Below are 22,123 nucleotides of genomic sequence, written 5' to 3' on the forward strand. Positions count from 1 at the left end.
AGCAGAACACCACCACAGCAATTTTATATGGAATTCTTGAAAGTGTTTGAAAGTGTTAGTTTGGTAAAATATCCAGTGCCGAGACATTCTCCAGTGCCCAAGTCTATGATTTACTTAAATATAATTTACTGAAATTATTAATTCAAACATATGCTCACCGTAAGTTCTAATCTCTGCAGTAATTTCCTTGCCTGTCAGATAATGGAATACTAAAATTATTCAGGATGAATACGTAGTTCTTACCTAGAGTTTTACTGTGCTGAGCTGCATGCAAAAATCTGTTAAGCTTGCAGTGTTATGAAGGCCCAAAGAAACAGTTTTCTTCAGTTTTCTTTTATTAAAATATTCCATATTGAAAGACATCTTTAAAAATCCAAACCTTTTATAACACCTGTGACAGCACCAAGTCCTGACTATTAAAAGAAAATTGCAGCACAGTACAGAGGATTTAAAGCAAGAATCAGGAGGAAGAGGTAGGAGGAAAAAGATTATTTCATTTATAAATGCTGTGCTTGAAGTCTAGGGTTTGAGCTTGATGGTGGTAGACCTTTCAGAAATGTCTTTGTTTTTCATACCAGTTGTATCAGAGGATAATGAATTTTGTACTGGTGCTGAGCCATCTGCTGCTTATCAGTTGAGAGTCCTAAAACACCAGGACACTGCGAATACTGCAAGATTAAATGACAAGTTAGTGACTGTAGAAAAGCCCCTGGGCTGACATCAGCCAAAGACTGCTTTTTCTCTGAAAATCTATGCTATTGCTGTCAACTAGGGTACTCCCTCCCGGCTCCCCCCAGCTCCAGCTTGCAGCAGAATGACAACAGATGTGCAAACTTTGCTGCAGATGCAGAGAACAAAATGCATGCCAGATTGCAAAGCCTTCACTCATGAAGTGCACGGCTTCTAGCAGTTAGTCACCACATATAGCCAGGGAAGTCCTTGGAGGGAGGCTTTGACACATCTTTGGAGTTACAAATGGCTGTAAGGGCAACCTCTGAACCCTACAGCTTAGTCTGCACTGAAACATTGAAGTGTCTCACTTGGTAAAAACTGTCAGCTGCAACATGCCTCTGTCTTCAGATTAACTGTCAGTATTTTAGCAAAGCTGATGGCACCTCTGCCCTCACCACTTTCCCCTGTGTGTTACACTAAAATCCAAAACTAATATTTACAGCCCATCTAAAATAAGGACAGTCAAAGAATGAAGTGTGTGCTGCCACAGTTAGAACCTGAGAACAAACCTCTGGGGCTAAATTCTTCTGTTATATGATTTTTATATTTAGAGTAAGTAACACCTAAAATAATTTGTATTTCCTGCTTCTACCAAGGAGAGTTTTCAATTATTCCTGTGGTGAATCTTGTCAATTTCAACTAACTTCCTATTTCAACACCCTATGAAAAGAGTCTGAGCTGAACTCTCACAATATTACAGGAATGCATGAGAGCTAAATTCTGAGTTTCCAATGTATATATACACCAAGTACTTTCCCTTTTGAAAAAGTATGAAATTTAAGGTAAACTACCCAGTGACTGTAGGACTAATTGCACTGGGGCTCTGTTCTGTAACTCACAGGAGGAATGGTGAGTTGCTGTTCCAGTAAACATAGTCTATTTCTGTGGTCCTGCTCCTCATCTTAAAACATTCCTTGGAATGTGATGTAGCTAAGCCCTGGCACCCTACAGCTTGGCATTCCCAGGCTCCCTTGCTTGTGTGCTCTTTTCCAATGGGTAATGGGAAGGGACTTCCTCATTTGTGTGGTCTTTTCTCCCTTTGTGACCCAGAGTCTTTGCTCAAACTAGAGTCTGAAAGTTCCTCTGCAAGGAAAGATGGGGCCCACTGCATTTCAAAAGCTAAAGCTTTACTTGTTTTGTTACTGTACTGCAACCCATGGACACAGACTGGACCAGATTAAGGAGCGTAGTGGGTTGCCTTCCCCATTTTCTGCCATGCAGTCATACTCTGTGTTACTGTACAGTTCCTTTAGATAATTTTGTAGAACCTTTACAATGAAACAATGTTTACCTCTTCCCTGTCCTTAACAGATCAAATCCTTCATTGATTTTAGTGAAAGGAAGTGTGTGTGTTATTAATGGATCCAAAACAATTTTTTTCTTCATGTAGTCAGCAACCAGTTTAGGGACTGAATCTTTACTCTTCCAGCCTGAAAAAAGACCACACAGACAACGGATAATGAAACATTAAATGCATGTGATAATAGATAAAACCCATGGCAGCTTAAATTTTTAAGTAAACTTTCTAGAGCAATATAGCATGATGAAATGTTGCAGCATGTAACCTTTGTAACAGAGTGCCAGCAGAAGAAACACAGATGAAATGCAGCTATTCTACACATGACAAACCCAGTCTTTTACTGACCAGTAAAAATTTGAATCTTTAAAGAAGCCAGACTGCCACCACATTAAATGCTAAATTAAATTAAAATATTAAATTAAAATTAAACTAATGTTTAATTAAAATATTAAATTTAAATTAAAACATTTATTTGATTTAATATTTAACTTGTCTATTGATACATTGTCCAGTAAATCACACATCATACAAAAGCCAGAGTGCTGACTTCAGTGTTGGTAACTGGAAACTTGATTGCCTGGTCAAAACTGAGGGAAAGTGGGTGGATGTGTCTTTCTTTTCTTACAAGCAGTATTAGATAAAGCTGTCTCACATAGTAGGAAACCCTTCCAGAGGAACTTAGTTTGTCTCTGCTATTTTATTCAGTGTCTATTGAATAGATCAAAGGAACTGGTTGTGAGGAAACCTGTTGTTGGAAACAAGTTTTCTGTGGCCTTCAGCATTGTGTTGAGTGAACTACAGCTTGCTGAGCATGGGACCCTGCTGGGATAGCTCAGGAAGGAGAAAGAACTGGAAGGGACTGATGGCAGCTGGCAAGGGGCTGAGCTTGGGGTCTGACCTATGCAGAAATCATCAGACCCCAATGTCCTTTAGGGTCCTGACTCTCCATCTCTCCCACTCCCTTTTTCTTTCCCTCTCTTTCTGTCTTTCTATCACTCTCATTCTCCTTTTTGCTCTTGCTCTTTTTCTCCCCTCCTCCTTTTCTTTTCCTCATTTTCTCTTGTTTCTCCCTTTGTTATTTTCTCTTATCTTCCTCCTTATTTATCTCTTTTTTCTTTTATTTTTATTTCTTCTTCTTCCTCTCCCCCCCTTTTTTCTGTCTTCTTCTACCTTTCCCTCTTTTTCTCTCTCTTTTTTCATTTTTTCATCTTTTCTCCCATATTTTTCCCTTTTTCTATTTTTTTGTCTTTTTATCTCTTTCTCTGCCTCTTCTCTCCTTCTTCTCCTCTCCCTCCTTCTCTTGCCATTAACTAACAGTTCCCATAATTAATTCCCTTTGTGCTGCTTTGTCAGCAAAACAGGCATCAATATTACTTCCAACAGGACAACCTAAGCAATGAATTTATGTATATCCTATTTCATTCAAGAGGAGTTTCAAGTTTCCCAAGCCAGTTAAATCGTATCTTTCCAAGTCCTTACCTCCAAAGATGGACCCTTTCCAGGTGCGACCAGTGAAGAGGAGCATGGGGTCAAAAGTGATCTTTTGTGCTGCAGGTGGCACTCCCACAATCACACAGACACCGTAATTGTGCTGGCAACAGGCCAAGGCTGCAGTCTGCATTTGAAACAGAGGGACACCCTGGAGTCATGCAAGATTTGCTGCTGGGGCAAACAGGTTTGAAGTTAGCTTGATACTTTGCCAATAACTTTAGGCTCCTCACCCCTGGTGCTTAGTGTGTTAGTGAAGAGAGAGCTGACAAGCTAACACCTCATTTGACGGCAGTTTTGGGTTGCATACCATGGTTTCAGTACAACCGATGACCTCAAAGGAGTAGTCTACGCCATGGCCGGTCATTTCAATCAACACTTCGTGAATAGGCTTCTCAAAATCTTTAGGGTTGACACAATCTGTGGCTCCCAGCTCTTTGGCCGTGGCAAACTTGTTGCTGTTGATATCAATAGCAATGATGCGTGAAGCTCCAGCTGCCTTGCAGCCCATGACAACAGAGAGGCCAACTCCTCCAAGGCCAAAGATGGCACAGGTGGAGCCTGGTTCCACCTATAATAATGACAGAAACATGGCATGCTGTTACAGTATAGGTAAATTACACTGTGGGGTTTTTTTTTTGTGGTTTTTTTTTTTTTTTTTTTTTAAACAGTGCAACATGTTTTTTTCACTTAAGCCACTTCTTGTAATTCAGAGATTACCTGCTGATAAGGAATTGGCACATGCATACCTACTATTGCAGTATAGTCCTACATGTGACTAAGATAAATTGTTCGTAAAAATACATATCTGAGACCAGGTTTTCATTACATGTCTCAGCTTCAGGTTTAGATACACATTTTTTTATGATGCTTTATATTCCAGTGCTGTAGTGCCACAGCGACAGCTGTAAAAGTCACAGTCATATATTGCTACAGATTTTAAGTGTTGCATATATAGGCTTCCATGTATTCCCAGAATTAAAATGAAACAAATCACCTCTGTTGTAACATTTTTTCTAGGGATGATATTAATAAATGATAAGGAGTATTTTTATGGATTTTGAATTAAGACTTCAGAGTACCTTAGAGACAGATAAACTGAAGTAGGCAAAGAACTACCATCTTCCAGGTTCTTCTGGAAACTATGCTAAGGCACATGGAAAATAAAGAGGCAATTTGTGACAGCCAGCATGGCTTCACTAAGGGCAAATCATGCCTGACAAATCCAGTGGCCTTCTAACAACAGGGTTCCAGTGCTGATGGATGAGGGAAGAGCAACTGACATCATCTGCCTGGACTTGTGCAAAGCTTTTGACGCTGTCCCGCATGACATCCTTGCCTCTAAACTGAGATTGGAGAGACATGGATTTGATGGATGGACTGCTTAGTGGATAAGGAACAGGCTGGATGGTCACAGTCAAAGGTCAATGGCTTGACGTTCAGGTGGAGACCAGTGACAAGCGGCATTCCTCAATGGTCAGTATTGGGACCAGCACTGTTTAACATCTTTTTCAGCAACATGGACACTGGGCTTGAGTGCACTCCCAGCAAGTCTCAACAAGGCCAAGTGCATGGTCCCCTGCACATGGGTCAGGGCAATCTCAAGCACAAATAAAGTCTGGGTGGAAAAGAACCCAACAGAAGCTCAACATGACCAGGCAGTGTGCACCTGCAGCCCAGAAAGCCAGATGTACATTGAGCCACATCAAAAGAAGCATGGCCAGCAGGTCAAGGGAGGTGATTCTCCCCCTCTACTCTGCTCTCATGAGACCCCACCTGGTACACTGCCTTCAGCTCTGGGGCCCCCAACATAAGGACATGGAGCTGCTGGAGCGGGTCCAGAGGAGGGCCACAAAGATGATGAGAGGGCTGGAGCACCTCTCCTGTGAAGACAGGCGGAGAGAGTTGGGGTTGTTCAGCCTGGAGAAGAGAAGGCTCTGGGGAGACACTATTGCAGCCTTCCAATACCTAATGGGGGCTTACAAGAAAGCTGGTAAAGAACATTTTACGAGGACCTGTAGTGACAGGGCAAGAAGAAATGGCTTTCAACTGAAAGAAGTAGATTTAGATTAGATATTAGGAAGAAATTCTTTACTGTGAGGGTGGTGAGGCACTGGAACAGGTGGCCCAGAGCAGCTGTGGATGCCTCATCCCTGGCAGTGTTCAGGGCCAGGCTGGATGGGTGGTCTGGTGGAAGGTATTCCTGCCCATGGCAGGGGGGTTGGAACTTTATGATCTTTAAGGTCCCTTCCAACCCAAACCATTCTATGGTTCTGCAATTCTTTCCATCCTGGACTCAGTGGAGTCTATTCTGCCTGGCTGCCATGCTGACAACCTGCTTGAAGGCCACACAATCTTGAACAGACTCCATGAGATACCAGAAACATCTGCCATGATACTTACCTTGGCAGTTTGCAGAGCAGCCCCATAACCAGTTGAAAATCCACAGCCCATTAGACAAACTTTTTCCAGAGGGGCAGCAGAATCAATTTTGGCTACAGCAGTTTCATGCACTACTGTGTATTCAGTGAAGGTACTTGTACCAAAAAAATGGTGAATTGCTTTTCCTTTACAGGTGAATCTAGTGGTGCCATCAGGCATTAATCCAACATTTGAACCAGTGCTGTTTGAAAGATGACCAGAAATAATGGCAAGTGAAATATCAGTTTTGTATAAATAAAAATCAAATAAGGGTTGTTGATAAACAGGAAAACTCACTCATTTTTACTGCACAGATTACTTTTGGTGCTTAAGCAGGTGTTGCACTCCCCACACTGTGGAAGAAAGAGTGGAATAACTTTGTCTCCTACAAATAAAACAGTAATGACAGAACGTTAGCAAAGGCAAATGAAGCATGCAGGTAAAAACATGAAGAAAGTGTACTTAATCCCTAGGCAAATGTGCACTAGGAGTGCAGTGCTGATTTTATTTCCTTCTGCTGCCCTTGGAAGATAAACCATCTCTCTCTCATAAAGGACATCATTATGGCAAAGTTATGACAACTAATTTCTATATGCAAAATTCCTGCTGTCTTTCATAGACCTGAGTCTGAGCTATGTCATAAACCTCTGTTGGCTACTAGCATCCATAAAGTACTCATTCAACAGTTTATTGCATCTTCTACTTAAAAGGAAAACAAACAGGTAAAGAAACAGAGATAAAAATTGACAACCACTAGGACAGAAAATTGGAGTGCCAAGATAACAGGGCTGTAAATTGTGCATACAAAGAATGGGAAATTAATCATTAATTTGCCAGCCCTTGAGTCTTTCTTATTTGCAGTCTGGTTACTGTTGCATTGGAGTAAAGGCAGATGAAATATTTGTCAGCAAAGCAGTGGCACACACAAGCTAAGACAACATCTCTAATTCTCTGTAGTGGGTTTGCATGGCAAGGTTTGGTAGCAGGGGGCTACAGGGGTGATTTCTGTAAGAAAATGCCAGAAGCTTCCCCCATGTCCAACAGAGCCAATGCCAACCAGCTCCAAGATGGACCCACCGCTGACCAAGGCCACACTAATCAGCAACAGTGGTAGCACCTCTGTGATAACATATTGAAGAAGGGGGAAAAAAATTCTGCGCAAAAACCCCACAACAACCCAGCAGCAGAAGAGAGGAGTGAGAATATGCGAGAGCAACAACTCTGCAAACACTGAGCTCAGTGGAGAAGCAGGGGGAGGAGGTGCTCCAAGCACTGGAGCAGAGATTCCCCTGCAGCCTGCGGTGAAGACCATGGTGAGGCAGGCTGTGCCCCTGCAGCCTATGGAGGTTAATGGTGGAGCAGATATCCACCTGCAGCCTGTGGAGTATCACACGCCAGAGCAGGTGGATGCCTGGAGGAGACTGTGACCCTGTGGGAAGCCGGCGCTGGAGCAGGTTTGCTGGCAGGACTTGTGACCCAGTGGGGACCCACACTGGAGCAGTCTGTTCCTGAAGGATTGCACCCCATGGCAGGGACCCACACTGGAGCAGGAGAAGAGTGTGAGAAGGAAGTAGCAGCAGAAACAACATCCGATGAACTGATCACAGCCCCATTCCCTGTTCCCCTGCGCTGCTCAGGGGGAGGAGGCAGAAAACTCAGGCAATCAAGGTGTTTTTTTCTGATTTGAATGGTAATGAATTAAACTAATTTTCCCCAAGTTGAGTCTGTTTTGTTCATGACAGTAATTGCTGAATAATCTCCCTGTCCTTACCTCAACCCACAAGCCTTTTGTTGTATTTTCTTTCCCCTGTCTGGTTGAGAAGGGGAGTGGTGGGCACTTGGTAATCAGCCAGGGTCAAGCCACCACATTCTCTATCACAAGTATATGATGAACAAAGTAGCACATAGCTTCCCATGCAATCTTTTACTGCTATACATCCTTGCTGTGGAAAATGCATGGTGAAACACTAAGTCTCTGAACAGGTAATCCCTAATACAGGTCAGTTTGATTTGGCAGTTCTACAATGTGGCTAACCCTCGGCACATTGAAAGTTAGGGGAAGTCTTTGATTTCTATTTAAAAATGGAAAAAGCCTACAGAACATGAAATGCCCCCACTACCCTGACCCTCAGTTAACTTAGAACTGCGACATGGGCTTAGTAATCATTCTGCTAAAGAAACTTTACAAATCTTGGAGCCTTTTTTAGAACTTCAAGTCATAAATCAAGCAACATCGAAGAAACATGATTTTTTGTTCAGGGCTGCTGTTTCAGCTCACCTGGTAACACATGGCAGCTAGAATTAGACAACAGAGTGCTTTATGAACCCAAACATAAGAGAAAAAGCAGTTAGAGCTATCACTGAAGCTTGAATTATACATATTTGGAGTGAAAGCAGTAATCTTATAAAACTTTTTCTTCTCACACATACCAACCTGCTTTGGACAGACTTCATACTTGTTGCCAGTATGAACAAAGACACTGGAAGCACAGAGGTGTTAAAAGTGAACTACTTAGGTACTGTAACAAACTATCTGGGTAAAATTGAGCATTTCTATGCAGATTTTGTTCACTGCCTATTTTGTATTAATAATCTAGCCCTTAGAATTTGTTCGGTCCTGTAAAAGTGTATATATCTCCCATCTCATCTTGTAGCAGTCGGAGGAAAATCAGCATCTTTCACTGATTTTATCTACCCACTGTGGTTCAAAGAGAGTGTAGCAAGAAGAAGAGCTGGTCCAGATAAGTGTCCTCAGAGTGACCTAGCTCACAGCAAGCAGTGCTGACTCACCTGTATTGGTGCTGCACACAAGCAAAGCCTGCAGCAGGGTGGGCACCCTCATCATGCCCTGATATTTTAAAGTGAAGTACTCAAACACACAGACCTAAGTTCTGGTCTACTGAAGTTAATGGATTATTTAGCTGTTAGGAGAATTAAAAGAAGGTGTTCTGACATGTTGTCTAGTGCTTTGCCTTATTCTTGAGACAGATTAGTTGTGTAAACAGTGTTTAAAGAACCTGCAGCTAATACCTGATTTCCTATGACCAAAGGCAAAGAATCTATCTGCTTAAGCCCACGACAGAAAAAGTGCTATGTAAGGGGAAAGCAAGGTGCAGATCTTTTTGCCAAAACCAAAATAAATTGAATAGAACAATCTGAAAATTATCAAGATTGGGAACACAGAAAGATATAAATAGCATGTAGTATCCTTCAGAGAATCCTTGAAAAAACTCAAGAGTTGGAGCATTTTCCTCTGCAATATGAGTACTCACACATGTAATCATCTTTGACTTAAAACAGTTTGGAAACTCAGCACAATTTCATACCTGGTTTGATTGAAGTTACTCCCTGCCCAACACTCTCCACAACACCAGCTGCTTCATGCCCAAGAATTATTGGAAAAGGCATAACCAGTCCACCAGTTATCACATGGTCATCAGAGCGACAGATCCCTGTGGCCACAATCTGATTTAGAGGAAAGACAAGATTGTTTTAGCATTTAACTATGTCATGTTACATGCTGAAGTGAAATGATATCATGTACTTGGAGGAGTCACTTGCTTCCCTCCAAAATCACTTGTGCACACAAAAAATCTACAAGTAAAATTTTGATTGTGTGATTCATGATTTGCATGGTTTGTATTAGTCTTTGATCTACAAAGCAAGGCATTTTGTTAATGTTTGCTATGCACTACTGAGCTCTATAGGGAGCCTGATTATCTGGCAGAACCTATGTTCTAGCAATACAATCATATATGAAGAACAGAATAAAATTATTTCTAATATCTATATATAAATACATGAATAGAAAAAGCTATTAATACAGAAGTATTTCAAAATTATGTAAATATAGATTAACTAGCACGTTATTTCTAAACAGAAATAATACATATTTTATGTTCCTTATTTTTAGATTATATTGGAATATATCATATAATGTTATATAAAATATGGTATCACGGTATAATACATATATATAATAATGTTGTTATATATAATAATCTATTTTAAGTATACATTATGTTATATATGCAAAAAGTTAGGCTAGCTACACATAGATCACATTTTGCCTTTTCTTGCAGGTAGTACAACGGTATTTCTTTTGAAACATTCAGGTATGTCGTTAAAACTTTTATTCTGACAAATGGAGTTATCAACCCCATGAGAGGGTTCTCCTCACTTGTGTAACACTTGAAATTGCTCTAAAATGAAAAGAGCTGCTGTATTCCACTGTAAAAGTTCCTGAAATGTAACAGATGCTCAATACTCATTTAAAAAAGAAAGCTCCCAGCCCTACTGAGTAGCACAGATTCAAACAAACTAAAAGAGAATGTCTTGCTCCATGCTACAAGAGATTCAGATTTTTGCCTTGTCCTGTAGTTTATTCAGCCCATTAGAAGCACAGGTGTCTTAGTAAACAAAACCCCAACCCTAATTTTTTTTTTTTTTTTTTTTTTTTTACAAGAACCTCATGATCAAATTTAGGACTTGAAGCACATTCTGTAAGAGTTCACTGAATAGTAACTACTCACCTGTACGTTTTCTGACTGGATCCTAAAAGTTTATAGAAATAATTCTAACAAACAGCAAGATAGAATGCAGGTCATAATAGTTGTTTTAAATTTTAATTTTAGTACCTTTATGCGAACTTCATGTGCTTTTGGTGGGGCAACTTCCACTTCCTCAATAGAAAAGGGTTTATTGGCTTCCCACATTACTGCTGCTTTGCATTTAATAACCTGCAAACAGAGAAAAGAAAAAGGGAATAGCACTTGCATTTACAAGTCACCACAGAGATAGATACTTACATTTCTGCCTGTGAAATTCCTGCTCATATTGGGGGTGGGTGGGGAAATTACAGGAAAAAAACAAACAAAACCCCCCAAGTGCAAAACACAAAAAAAAGCCAACACCAAAGCACAGTGTAAGCCCATTTATTCCCCCCCCCCCCCCAAGATCATGTCTGACTTTGTTCATATTTCTGTCATATGAAGTTTTCAGCAACATGTATAATAGTCTCCTAAGATAACTGTATACCTTATCCATCTTCATTGCTCCTCTGTTTCTAACTTCCGTGGAGAATTATTTTTGCTGTGTTGGATTACTGGTGTCTTCTTTGAGATGGCACACTAAATGATGCCGTATACTGGGCTGTGATAAAGTCTGTATTGCCTAGAACTGCCCGTGTTGGGAACTGACAAAATTGTTCAAAATGGAATTCAGAGCCTAATACTGTTTATAAATATTTTATTACAGCCCAAATTCACCCATGAGGTGATGGCTGAGGGGACACCAATGTAAAATGACATAGCACTATACAGAGGTAATCTAACAACAGTCCCTTTAGTGCAAGATTATCTGTGCTAAGGTACCTTGCTTCTCAAAAGGAATATTTAACTCAAGCGGGGTTACTCCCAACACCCAATACAGCATTTTTTCTGTTAGGCTGTAGTTTGTCCATTAGCTCCGCAGGCTTTGTCCAGGTGCTGACGAGCCTCAGGGCTCCTCTGATAGTCTGCCACAGAGAAAAACGCACTCAGAAAAGAGAGGAGAATTGTCCACTCCTCATCCCAGGCTCTGAGGCAGGTTTCCACCCTGTAAGCTCACTCCTAGTGTATTCAAAGGTAGCAGGGCTTCTCTGTCCCCATATTCATTCCTGCTCTTCCTTGGTGGTCTCTGCCCATCCCAGGACTTTAAAGGACTCCAGGCCCTGAAATATGATTTTCTATTTCACCATTATGGTGGCACTCTTAAGTCTTCAGTCACTCCGTTAAGTCCTACTGACTGCAGACATTCAGGTGGCATTATCTTGAGAGGGAAATGGAGGCAAATTGAGTCCATGATGCAAGATTAGCACATGCGTAAGTATCTTGCATGACTGGGACAACTTAACACCAGTGTGCTGCAGAGTTCTCAGGTCAAGAAAACCAAATAAAACAACTTTTTAGTTTTAAAGCTTTTGAAATAGAAGTAGAAATAATGTCTAATTATCAACAAATTATCAACTGGTTACAAAGCAAATAATTACTAGGAACAAACACAGGAAATAGTGCATTTTCAGCAGCCAAACCTGAAGTGGGAAAGAGCACACTTTGAAAAAGACAGACTCTAGAGAGGTTTGCATTACATTTAACATTTCATGTGTCAAATGCAAGCATGATTAGTAAAAAATTCACCAGTGAGGCCAAAGATCACATTTTAAAGGGTCACATTTTCTAGGGAGCTTACTAAAAAAAAAACAAACCAACAAAAAAACTTCTGTATTTATACTGTATCCCACACAGCACAATAATGATTTCACAGCCTGCACGTGCAAAACACAGTGTTTATAAGAACAAAGGTAACCAAGAACTGTGGATTTCTGAGAACAATTAGACACTGGTTAACTATGTGTTCTTCTGATGGCTGACTCCCTGTGAGCTTTTACTGACTGTAACAGGATCCCACAGATGCACCAACAGCACACTATCACCCATTTCATCTATTAAGGCAAGCACTAGCTGGAGTAACAGGGTGTTTTTCAGCTCTTACATTCTACCAGCCTTACAAGTTACTGCAGCAGGGGAGGATAAGTCAGAAACACACCCTTTTACAGAGCATAAAGATTATGCTGCTTGATCACATAAACTGCACAATAACTCACCTATTACTCCAAGATAAACACAGTGAAAACAAGGCAGTTTAGCTATATCACCACACTTCATTTACTGTCCTCAGTCCAAGGCTGGGCAGAGGACTGAACTCAGTGAATTTACTTACAAGTGAACTGCAATTTGTTTTACATTTGAGGTATCGCAGAATTAAAGAGAGCAAAATTTTCCCCCCTCTTATTTTGTTTGGTTTTAGAATACTGAAGACAGCTGGCAGTAAACAGCAAATGATCCTGACGCTTTCTTAAGGCACATTCCGGCAAGGTACATGCCTTCACTCATTTTCCATATCTGGGTTCCTGTCCATCAACCTCTCTTGCATGTCTCTGTGTGTATGTTGGTATCTCTCAGGTAGTGCAAGAAGCAAAACATACTGTTTTCAGCAGTGGTATTAACCTACATCTCTCTTGTCACTTACTTGCTAGCAAAGATGTAAATACTAATTTCAGTCCCAGCTCAGTACTGCATTACATGTGATACTTACTTTTCCTCATTAGCTAAAATTCCAGACTTTTTATACACATATTCAAATTTCATGATTGTTTTAACATCAGCACAGTTACACCCTGAAATTTAACACAATATTAACTGTCGGGTTTCTTTTAGAACACAAACTGATATGAATTATAAAGAAGCTAAAAATAGTTTAAATCACTGTGGGATCTTAGAATGGAAAATGATAGAGCTGATAAATACATTGATCTCAATACTTAATACATTGTATCATATTAAAAACTGTCCAATGAAAGATTAAAATTAGTTTGCTAACCCTGGGGAAAGGAAGATTATTCTTATTCTGGTGCTGTCACCTTAAGTTGGCCCAGTGTTTAATAAAATAAATTATTGCCTTGAAAAGTGTAACAACCATTTCCTAGGAGAGTACAGCAGCCTACAAGTAAAGGCAGCTCTGCTGTACTAGCTTCCTCCAAAACTATCTGTGCTATACTACCAGGACTTACGGTGTTCCTGGAAAGAAACGGCATTTCAAACTGCTTTCACAGTTGCAGTGAAGAACCTTCTCAAATATACACTTTTGCTTACTTTGCCTGCCATGCTCATGTTGACCAGCGTGTCTGTCTTGCCACCACTGACTTCGCGCACCAAGGAGACGCTCAGCTGCAAAGCAGTCAGGTTGCCGATACCCCAAGCCCTCCCAGCACACTGGGAGCCAGTCTTGTGATGTGCTCCTGCAGGTGCACTGCTCTGGCCTTTTAGCCAAGCCTCTCAGCTCAGAGTCCCGCCCTTAATCAGCCAAAGCGCTAGAATGAAAACAAACCACCCACCTGCAGAAACCTGGCTCTTTGCAGGGCTTCTGCCTCCCCGATTCCCTTGTCACACTCTTCCCCACCCTTGTCGCCTCCCACCCACGGCGGAGCCCTGGCTGGAAGCTCTCCCCTCTTCCCACCTCCCTGGGAGCCTGCCCTCCAAACCCACTGCTCCCAGTGGCACTGCAGCTGCAAAGAGAACAGGGGACAGTGGCTCTTGAAGTCTCAGCGGCAGGGACACAGTGAGAATCTGAAGGCTTTGCTGAATCCCTTTGCTGACGCTCACAAGAGCCCAGCGGAGATAGTAAAATATCAGTTGGGAAAGATTGGATGGCCAACCTCACAAAGCAAAAATGATTCATACCTCTTGCAGCTAGAGGAAAATCTGGTCCCTGACTCCGTGCATGCCCCAGATACCCAGGCTTGTCTGACCTGAGCGTGGAGTGATGGCTAAAGACCTCAGAGCAGAAGGCTGGGCTTCTCTGGGAAAGTGTATGCAATACCACTATCACAGAGGATGCTTTGTCATGTCAAGTTGAAAATTTGTGAGGTGTGGTGCAATTAAAAGATTGGTAGTATAACACAAAATGTCAACAATATGTATATAAAACCCCCTCTAAATTCTCAAAAGTAAGGACTTCAAGGTGGAAGACATAATCTGTGCCCTCTGTGTCAAAATATATCCAAAACAACGTGACTTACCTTCCTGTAATGTGCTGACAGTTTTACAAAGCCTCAGGAGGTAAGACCTAGTGACTTGTACTTCCTAGAAAAACTTGCTTGTATCAGAAGGAAGATTTCTAGTCCAGTCTATTCCTTGACAGTTATCTTTCTCCTTTCCTCACTTCTATATTTCCCATCCCTCTTCCTTATTGGTCTCTTCTTTGATCCCTTTATGTTTCCTTTGACCTCGAAACTCTCCTCATCTCTTTAGCTATATGCACATCATTCCACAAAATGATTTTTTCAGGGAATGGAGCTGAGGCCATCCGGAACCTATCTTCTTTGGCCAGAGTGGGTATCTCCAACTGGGAACACTGGGCAGTAGATGATGCCTGCAGCCTGTGCAGGGGTAGGTGGCATGGTCTTTAGGAAGAAGGTTGCCAGAAAAAGGACTGCATATCGTGCCAGTGAAGTACAAGCCGACTTGCATAAATATGTTGCAGAAGCTGCTTTATTTGCATTGCTGTGCCAGATTACTCAAGATCTGGAGCATGGGGCCATGGCCCGAGGTGTAAAGTGGCCTTGGCATGCAGGGAAGCTATAGTACCGCCTCTTTTACTACTTGCTTACACAAGCCCTCAGGTTCAACACTTTGTCCCAATACTTGCAAGAAAATGCTTAACTGATACTTGGCCCCATCCTATCCCCTTTTAGGGTGGTTCACTATGAAGAGAGTTTTTCCTTATGTTTATCTATGCATTGTATTCCTTCTTACACAATTAAGATATGGTACATAATTCCCTTATCAGCTTTTTATCTCACTTTGTCCAACTGAACATGTGGCAATAATATTCTGTCTCCAGTGATTTATTAACCTCAGCAGATCCCAGTGAAATGTAGTGACAGAGGCAGAAGAGAAGGAACACATTGTAGTTGTTGATGGCTGGTGAGCTTGCGCACAAAAGAAGTTAGGAGCAGTGAACAAAGGCCCGTTCATGCAACTCCAGGTCATCTTGGGGGCTGTAACTTGGGCAAAGGACATGAAATGTTGACCATGCTCAGCAGCCTGTAGCCATCGCTACAGTTTCTGACTACAGGCACTTGTAGTGGAAGGTGGTTCTTCTTCACTTTCATTTCACAGGCACTACAGCCTGCTTCCCATTTCTCACTCCTGTCAGAGTTGAGCAGCCTTGCATCGCTTGCTTTCCTCAATCAATGCATGAAATTGACTCCAGGTAAAAAGAGCTAGTGGTTTCTGAAATGGCTTTATTTTAATGTAAACAAAACTAATTCTTCTGCACTGAACTTGACCCAATTTAACAGAAGAATATTAAAATCACAGCTCAACTGACTTAACTGACCAAAGGGATATTCCATACCATATGATATCTGATCAGATACAAAAGCTAAGAGAAAGGAGGAGGAAGAGGGGGCATTCATTATTTAATTTTGTCATCCAGAGCAACCACTATGTGTATTGAAGCCCTGCTTCCCAGGAAGTGGCTGGAAATCGCCTGCTGATGGGAAGTAGAGAATAACATCTTTTGTTTTCCCTTGCTTCCACATGCATGACCTTTGCTATTGCTTTGTTAAATTTCCTTTATCTTGACTCACAAGTTTTTTTCCATATTTTTTTCTCCCTTCCCTGTGGAGGAGTGATAGAGCTGTTTGGTGGGCACCTGGTGCCAGCCAAGGTCAACCCACCACAACATTTTACACTATTTGAGGTAAAAATGGAGTAAAAGGGAATGAGCATGAATCAACAATTTTATTATTTACTGGCTTTAGGAGTGTCAGTAGTAGATGCTGTTGTTCCAGCTAACGCAGCCACCTTCTTGGAAGGGAGGCAATTAAGCTATACATTTCAAAAATGGGCCAAAGTTTAGTCAGCTGTAGATTTAGAAGTCATACTGAAGTCCAGCTCTACCTTTCAGAGTAATTAATCACAAGAAGAATGTGTGCTTACTCAAAGCTTATTTTAAAATCCCCATGCGGAGTAAATGGATACTGTCCAATAACATGAACCAACAGAAATAACAGTGTGGTGAACCTATGATCTTCAGTGTCATTACCTAATGAGCTGCGTGCTGGATCTACCACATATCCCGAGCAATAAAGAGTTCTGTTTAAACAAAGAAATGCTGCAACTCTTGAAACTTCTCCAGCCTTATCCTCCAGCTCTAAGGATTTAGGAATGCCACCTTCAGGATCTATTTTACAAATAGGTAAATGCATTATTAATTCACACAAGTCACCTAAATCTGCCCAGCACACAGCAGAATCTTCCCCTAGAAATTCTGTGACAGCACTTGCACTGAGGTACCACCTTACTGATTCAAATCAGATTAACCTCCAAATGTGTTGTTACAGCCACCTACATCATTGCAAAGTAGGCATCAGCAGCATGACAATACCCATAAAACAATAGATGTTTACATCATCATCCATCTATTGATTTTCAGCTGACTATGCATTTGAATAGTTGACACCTGATCTTTCTCAAAGCTTCCAACAGGAAGGTCCAAGTTATTAAGCAGTTTCAGAAAAGGGACTGATGTCAGTAGGTAACAATATTTCAAAGGCAAGCCCAATAGTCCCAGGCTGTGCTTCAGGGTATTTTCTTCTTCAGTTCCTTGGCTCTGGGGTGAAAAAAGTGGGCACAGCCAGTCTCCCAGCTGGCAGTCAGACTGCTGCAAGAGTGCCCTGAGCTGAGGTGCTAACAGGGGTTTTTGGAATAACCAGTCAGTGTAGATCCCCTCAGCCAGCTACACCTCTGTGCAGCATGCCAACTTGTACTGCAAAAAACACTATTGGTGGCCAGCGTCTTGACAGAAGCCCCTAAGATAGGGGTATTCAGGGAAGTTCTTTGCCACTCAAATCATTTAGATGCCCTCCTGCAGAGCAAGTCTAGAATCAAACACAGTTGCTCCATAAGCAAACATAGAATCAATGAGGATATATGACATGTGACTGGAGTCTATGTGGAAACCAAATAAAAGATAAATTTACCCGAATCCAGTAAAAGGACAAGCCGGCGGGGCGGGGGGGGGGGTGGTGGGGGTGGCATGCAGTACACTAACCTGCAGTAATATAGTGTTTTGGAAATTGCCACAACACAGATCCAGATGAACGCTGCTGGGGTCCCTGACTTCAGAAATCTGGCAGATTTTTTACATCCCACCCATAACCAGGGGTGCTGAGTAACAGCGGGAAGGGAACAAGACAACAGGCTTACTTACAGCACTTTGCTGTGACCTCCTCACTGCATGCTGCTAAAAGAAAGTTTGCCCATTTCAGCCAGAAGGTTTGATTTACTGCCATATCCTCTTAATGCTTCCTGCTTCTGAGACTTTCTTTTCAGATTCATTGAGCCATACCTTCTCTATTGCTTTTCTAATGTTTTCTTAGACAGGTGTAAAGATCTCTGGATGTATTCTGCTGCTCAGCAGCTGCTCAGGATTGCCGAGTACTCTGGAAGTACCTGAAACTTTACAAAGCTCATCGATGAAAATCAGAGCTTTCCTAAGCAGAGCAATAATGCCTGATGGTAAAACACAGTGATAATATCCTAGAGCTTCTGTGCAGCTCTTCTTTTTAATGTTCTTTCCTCCATCTCCATGGTGGCCAGGAAAAAAACTGACTTAAACAGGGAAGATTCAAATTACACTTCAGAAAAAAAACTTTCTCTGGGCATGGATAGCAAAAAAGGTTGCTTGGAGATCATCCATCATTTTGAAGGTCTTTAGGAACTGGTTAAACAAACATGCCAGAACCGATCTCCTCTGGGGAAAGCAGGGTGAAGCAGAGAACTTCCCTGCCTGTTTTTCTACAGTGATTTTAACTCTGTACAGCTGAAGCTGGAGGTTCGAAGAAGGATCTTTCTTTGAGATATCCCTGAGAGCACTGCATGTAAATAATTATTTTTGTTATCACAAGTGAATGCGTTGCCTTTTCCCATTATAAAAGAGTACAGTGATTCATCTCTGCTTACAGAGCAATACCTGAAATATCCTAGTGTGTCCATCTTGCAAAACTCAATAATACAGCCAAGACTGTAGGTTGCAAACAAAGAATAAACATGCTTTCTTAAATAACATGCCACAAGCTAGAACACCAGAGTGCCAACCAGCGCTATAAATTGCGTACAATATGTAAAAGCAAGTTTGGCCTCAGCCCACCGGCGGAAGAGCCAGCCTGCCCTGAACAAAGACGCTGCACACGAGGGCCAGCAAGTTCACACAACAAAGACCGATTCTGAGTCAACGTGTGAACCTCACTTGAGCCACAACATGGGGAAGAGCAACCGGCGTGACTCGCAGCTTAGCTGCTCAGGCGAAACCTACTACCATCACTCCAGGAACATCCCCCATCCTCGGATGGTCCGCCACATACCAGGTAAGACTTCCCGAGAGACCACACAGAGAGCCAGGACAACTGCCCTGGCACGCTCAGAGAGAAATGTGAGCGTAACCACCATTTTGTTCCAAAATACCCACTGCTGCCGTTTCCCATTTCTAAGAGGAGCATTTCCGCAGAGAAAGCTGCTGCCTTCATTTCAATCGACTGAGCAGCCTTACCTGTCCTCAGCAAGCAATAACCTCAGCTTAGCCGCACTAAACTCTTTACAAGGTGCAACTACTACTCTTGCACCAAGACAACAAGTAACTGTTTCGGCTGTCACTGCTTTCGGCTTAGTATGTGAACAGAATCAAGGTGCTGAAAATCCTCCACCAGCTACTTCGCAGCACTGCTGCTTTGCCATGTGAAACCCAGTTGGACTGGTATTCCACCAGGAAAACAGCGGCTCGTTAAGAAATCCCTTTGAGCCTGGCTAAGAAAGGAGGGTTCCAATCCTTCATTAAATGCCGCGGCTCTCATTGAAAACCACAAGCCTCTTCTGAAGACACACGGACAAACGACACTTTTCTCCTGACTGGCACCGCTCAGGGAGTGGGCTTCCCCCCACCTGCCCACTCTCCAGGTCGTACCTGGAGCACCATTACTGTTGAGGTAGCGGCTGGTCACACCGTCCTCCCTAACAGGCTGCTTACGGCCCTCTGCCACCTACCCAAGTATGCCAGGTTTACCCAGGGTTTACACACCGTTCCATCAGCCCTGTATCAGGGCCTACAAACTTCAGGTCCGATACCTCCCTTTTCCATCCTTCCAGCACAGACTCTCCTTGGAGATCACCTGCCAAGTTAACTGCACGTGTTTATTGTAGGAAAGACTGTATCCTTTGGTTTCTTGCACAGGATTAAACAACACTCTGGTCTGTGCTGTAAGCAGCAGCCTGCCAAGAAGACACCCAGAAGGACGTGCCGATGTTCCCGAAAGGCTTGGGAAGAACTCTACTGTGCCTGAAAAGGTAAGGGGGTGGGTCGTGGGGTGGGTAGGGGGCCGAAGTCATGGCTCTTTACTGCAGCACACTCTCCCTCACTTCTCAACACTGTAACCTGAATTGATGGTCTCCGATTGCTAAGGAGGACAGCGCAAAACCAAAAAGAGGGATGTCAGCATCCCACATGCAGAACATGAGAGCTTGGAAGGGAAATGGTGTCAAGCAGTACGACAGCTAAACCATAACCGTATCGTGTTCAGATATTTAACGCTACTCTGATTTGGTAGTGCCGGGGAGAAAACATCACGCTATACAACAAGCAAGCCCAGGAGAAAGCCTCCTCCCCTCACACACAAAGCTTCTTTAGATTACTTACTGCCAGCAGTTCTACTTGGGCTGACACCGTTCTCTAGAAGCAACACACTGAGGTTCAGATCCAACTTTGCAGCTGTGCTCATAAATTCCAGCATAAGATTCCTGCTGCCATAACTCTTTAGCCTCAAGCTGCAGCCTTAATGGCTTCCTCACCTGACTTCCACCAGTAGTTACCCGGCATCACTCTCATTCTCCTCCAGCGTTACGCATTTGCCGTAGATATGTACTGCAATCTCGGCAATGTGTAGTAGAAGCTGTAACAGTTAACCTAATGCAGTTAACCTACAGGTGTTCCTGTCCAAGCGGGCGACAGTTTCAGATGTGTTTTCTGCTGCACACCATTGCTGGGGGCTAGTGTTAGCCGTAAGTTTCACACTGCCTTTAAGCGCTGCAGAAATGGAGTCAAGCCACTCCTTTACACGTTGCTTTCTCTTTTGGAAAAGCTTCTGCAGAAACGATTCCAAGCCTCTGCACAACCTGCACACAGAGTGGGACTCCAGGACACGCCTCTCACCCAGCGTTCCTCCCCATCCGTCAGCTCGCGCGACCGTGCTCGCGTCCAGGGGAGTTCTGACCTCGGTGACACAGATCAGGAAAAAAAGGTAAAGACACGAGGGCTACCGTACATGGATTCCTATCACGGTATGCGTTCCTAGTTCTCTTGAGGATGGTGTGGGACTTCAATGGCCAGATTTCCCACCGCCACCACCCCCGTGGGGAGACTACTGGCTTTCGTATTTAGCATTTACTCCTTAGTTGCTCTCCCCTACCTGGAAGTTGCTATGGGCAATCACTGGTGGAACGACACAGCTGAAACTTGTTCTCTAAAAAGCAGCCTGTCAATCTGGCATGACACATGCAAGGGGCTTTCCGCGTAGTAAACACTCTTAGCGTTTCCTTGCGGTGTCTCTGAAGTGCCGCGTACACGGCGCTCATGCAACATCACCTTTTGCAGGCTGGCGTCCTTTGCTCACACTGTGGCAAACCTGATGGGACACCTTGGGCTAGGCCATAAAGCCCACACTCACACAGCTAGGGCTAAATGGAAACACATGCAAAAACTGTCACGAATCAGCTTCTCTTCTTTCATGGTCACTATCCCGTACGTCTTCTAGGTGCTGGATAAAATCAGCCAACTTTTGGAGACAGACTCCCTTACCAAGATCCAAGAATGGTTTGCAAGGGCAAGTAAACAAGGTAACAAAGATACACACCTGCGTCCCTTTCTGAGAAGCACGCGCTCTCGTACATTCACATCAAACCCTGAAATTCTCATCGACCTGAGCTGAGTGGCGTTGCCGAGGTGGAAGGAATTGGGACCAGCAAAGTGCGCTGGGCCCAGCTGTGGCTGCGCTGAGCAGTCAGGTGACAGCAGACAGAAAGCAGTCACTCACACCTCAGCGCTCTCCGGTTTGGTGCGGGGCGGAAAAACGCGCTCTCCCACTGGGGCTCTGGGCGGCTGGGGGCGGGCAGAAAGCAAACAAAATGTCTCTCTCGTGTCTTTAAGCCCTTTGAAAACGTGGTAAGGGAGCTCCTGAATTCACCCCCAAACATCCAGATCAGCAGCAAGTGGGAATTTGAACAAAATTTCTGCTACCTTCACGTTTCAGAGAAAGACTTTGTGTTCAGCCTGGTGGATTGAGAACTGACTGAGAAAGACGTGCTGAAATCTGAGGAAGGTGCAGCAGAGAACATCAACAGCCCGACTCTGCTGAAGCCTCTCCCTCCACATCGGAGAAGCCTAGACGGGGAAATGACTCCGGCCACGTAAAACCTGCAGGGAGGTTGCCACAATGAGGGATAAGCTAAACCCCACAACCAGAAATTTTTGGGTTCTCCTCCTGTGAAAAAGGTAACTTTGTGATTGCAGTTGATCATGGCCAGCCTT

At 43.0% G+C, this 22,123-nt stretch overlaps 1 protein-coding gene across 2 annotated transcripts; it reads right to left on the reverse strand.

Moving 5' to 3' along the window:
• Positions 1 to 317: 317 nt before the first annotated feature.
• LOC130143902 (alcohol dehydrogenase 1) lies at positions 318 to 14,832 on the reverse strand. Of its 2 annotated transcripts, none has more exons than XM_056326866.1 (9): positions 14,559 to 14,832; positions 10,579 to 10,680; positions 9,268 to 9,406; positions 6,239 to 6,326; positions 5,924 to 6,143; positions 3,831 to 4,091; positions 3,512 to 3,647; positions 2,024 to 2,162; positions 318 to 668 (listed from the first exon to the last, which is right to left on the reverse strand). In XM_056326866.1, exons 2-9 carry the CDS (start codon positions 10,654 to 10,656, stop codon positions 644 to 646), a joined length of 1,086 nt encoding a protein of 361 aa, XP_056182841.1. In that variant the 5' UTR covers positions 10,657 to 10,680; positions 14,559 to 14,832; the 3' UTR covers positions 318 to 643. The 2 variants fall into 2 exon arrangements, with proteins under 2 accessions (XP_056182841.1, XP_056182834.1); XM_056326859.1 differs by lacking the exon at positions 14,559 to 14,832 and adding an exon at positions 13,633 to 13,911.
• Positions 14,833 to 22,123: the final 7,291 nt, after the last annotated feature.

This window comes from Falco biarmicus, chromosome 1, assembly GCF_023638135.1.
Source record: "Falco biarmicus isolate bFalBia1 chromosome 1, bFalBia1.pri, whole genome shotgun sequence".
Taxonomy (NCBI): Eukaryota; Metazoa; Chordata; class Aves; order Falconiformes; family Falconidae; genus Falco; species Falco biarmicus.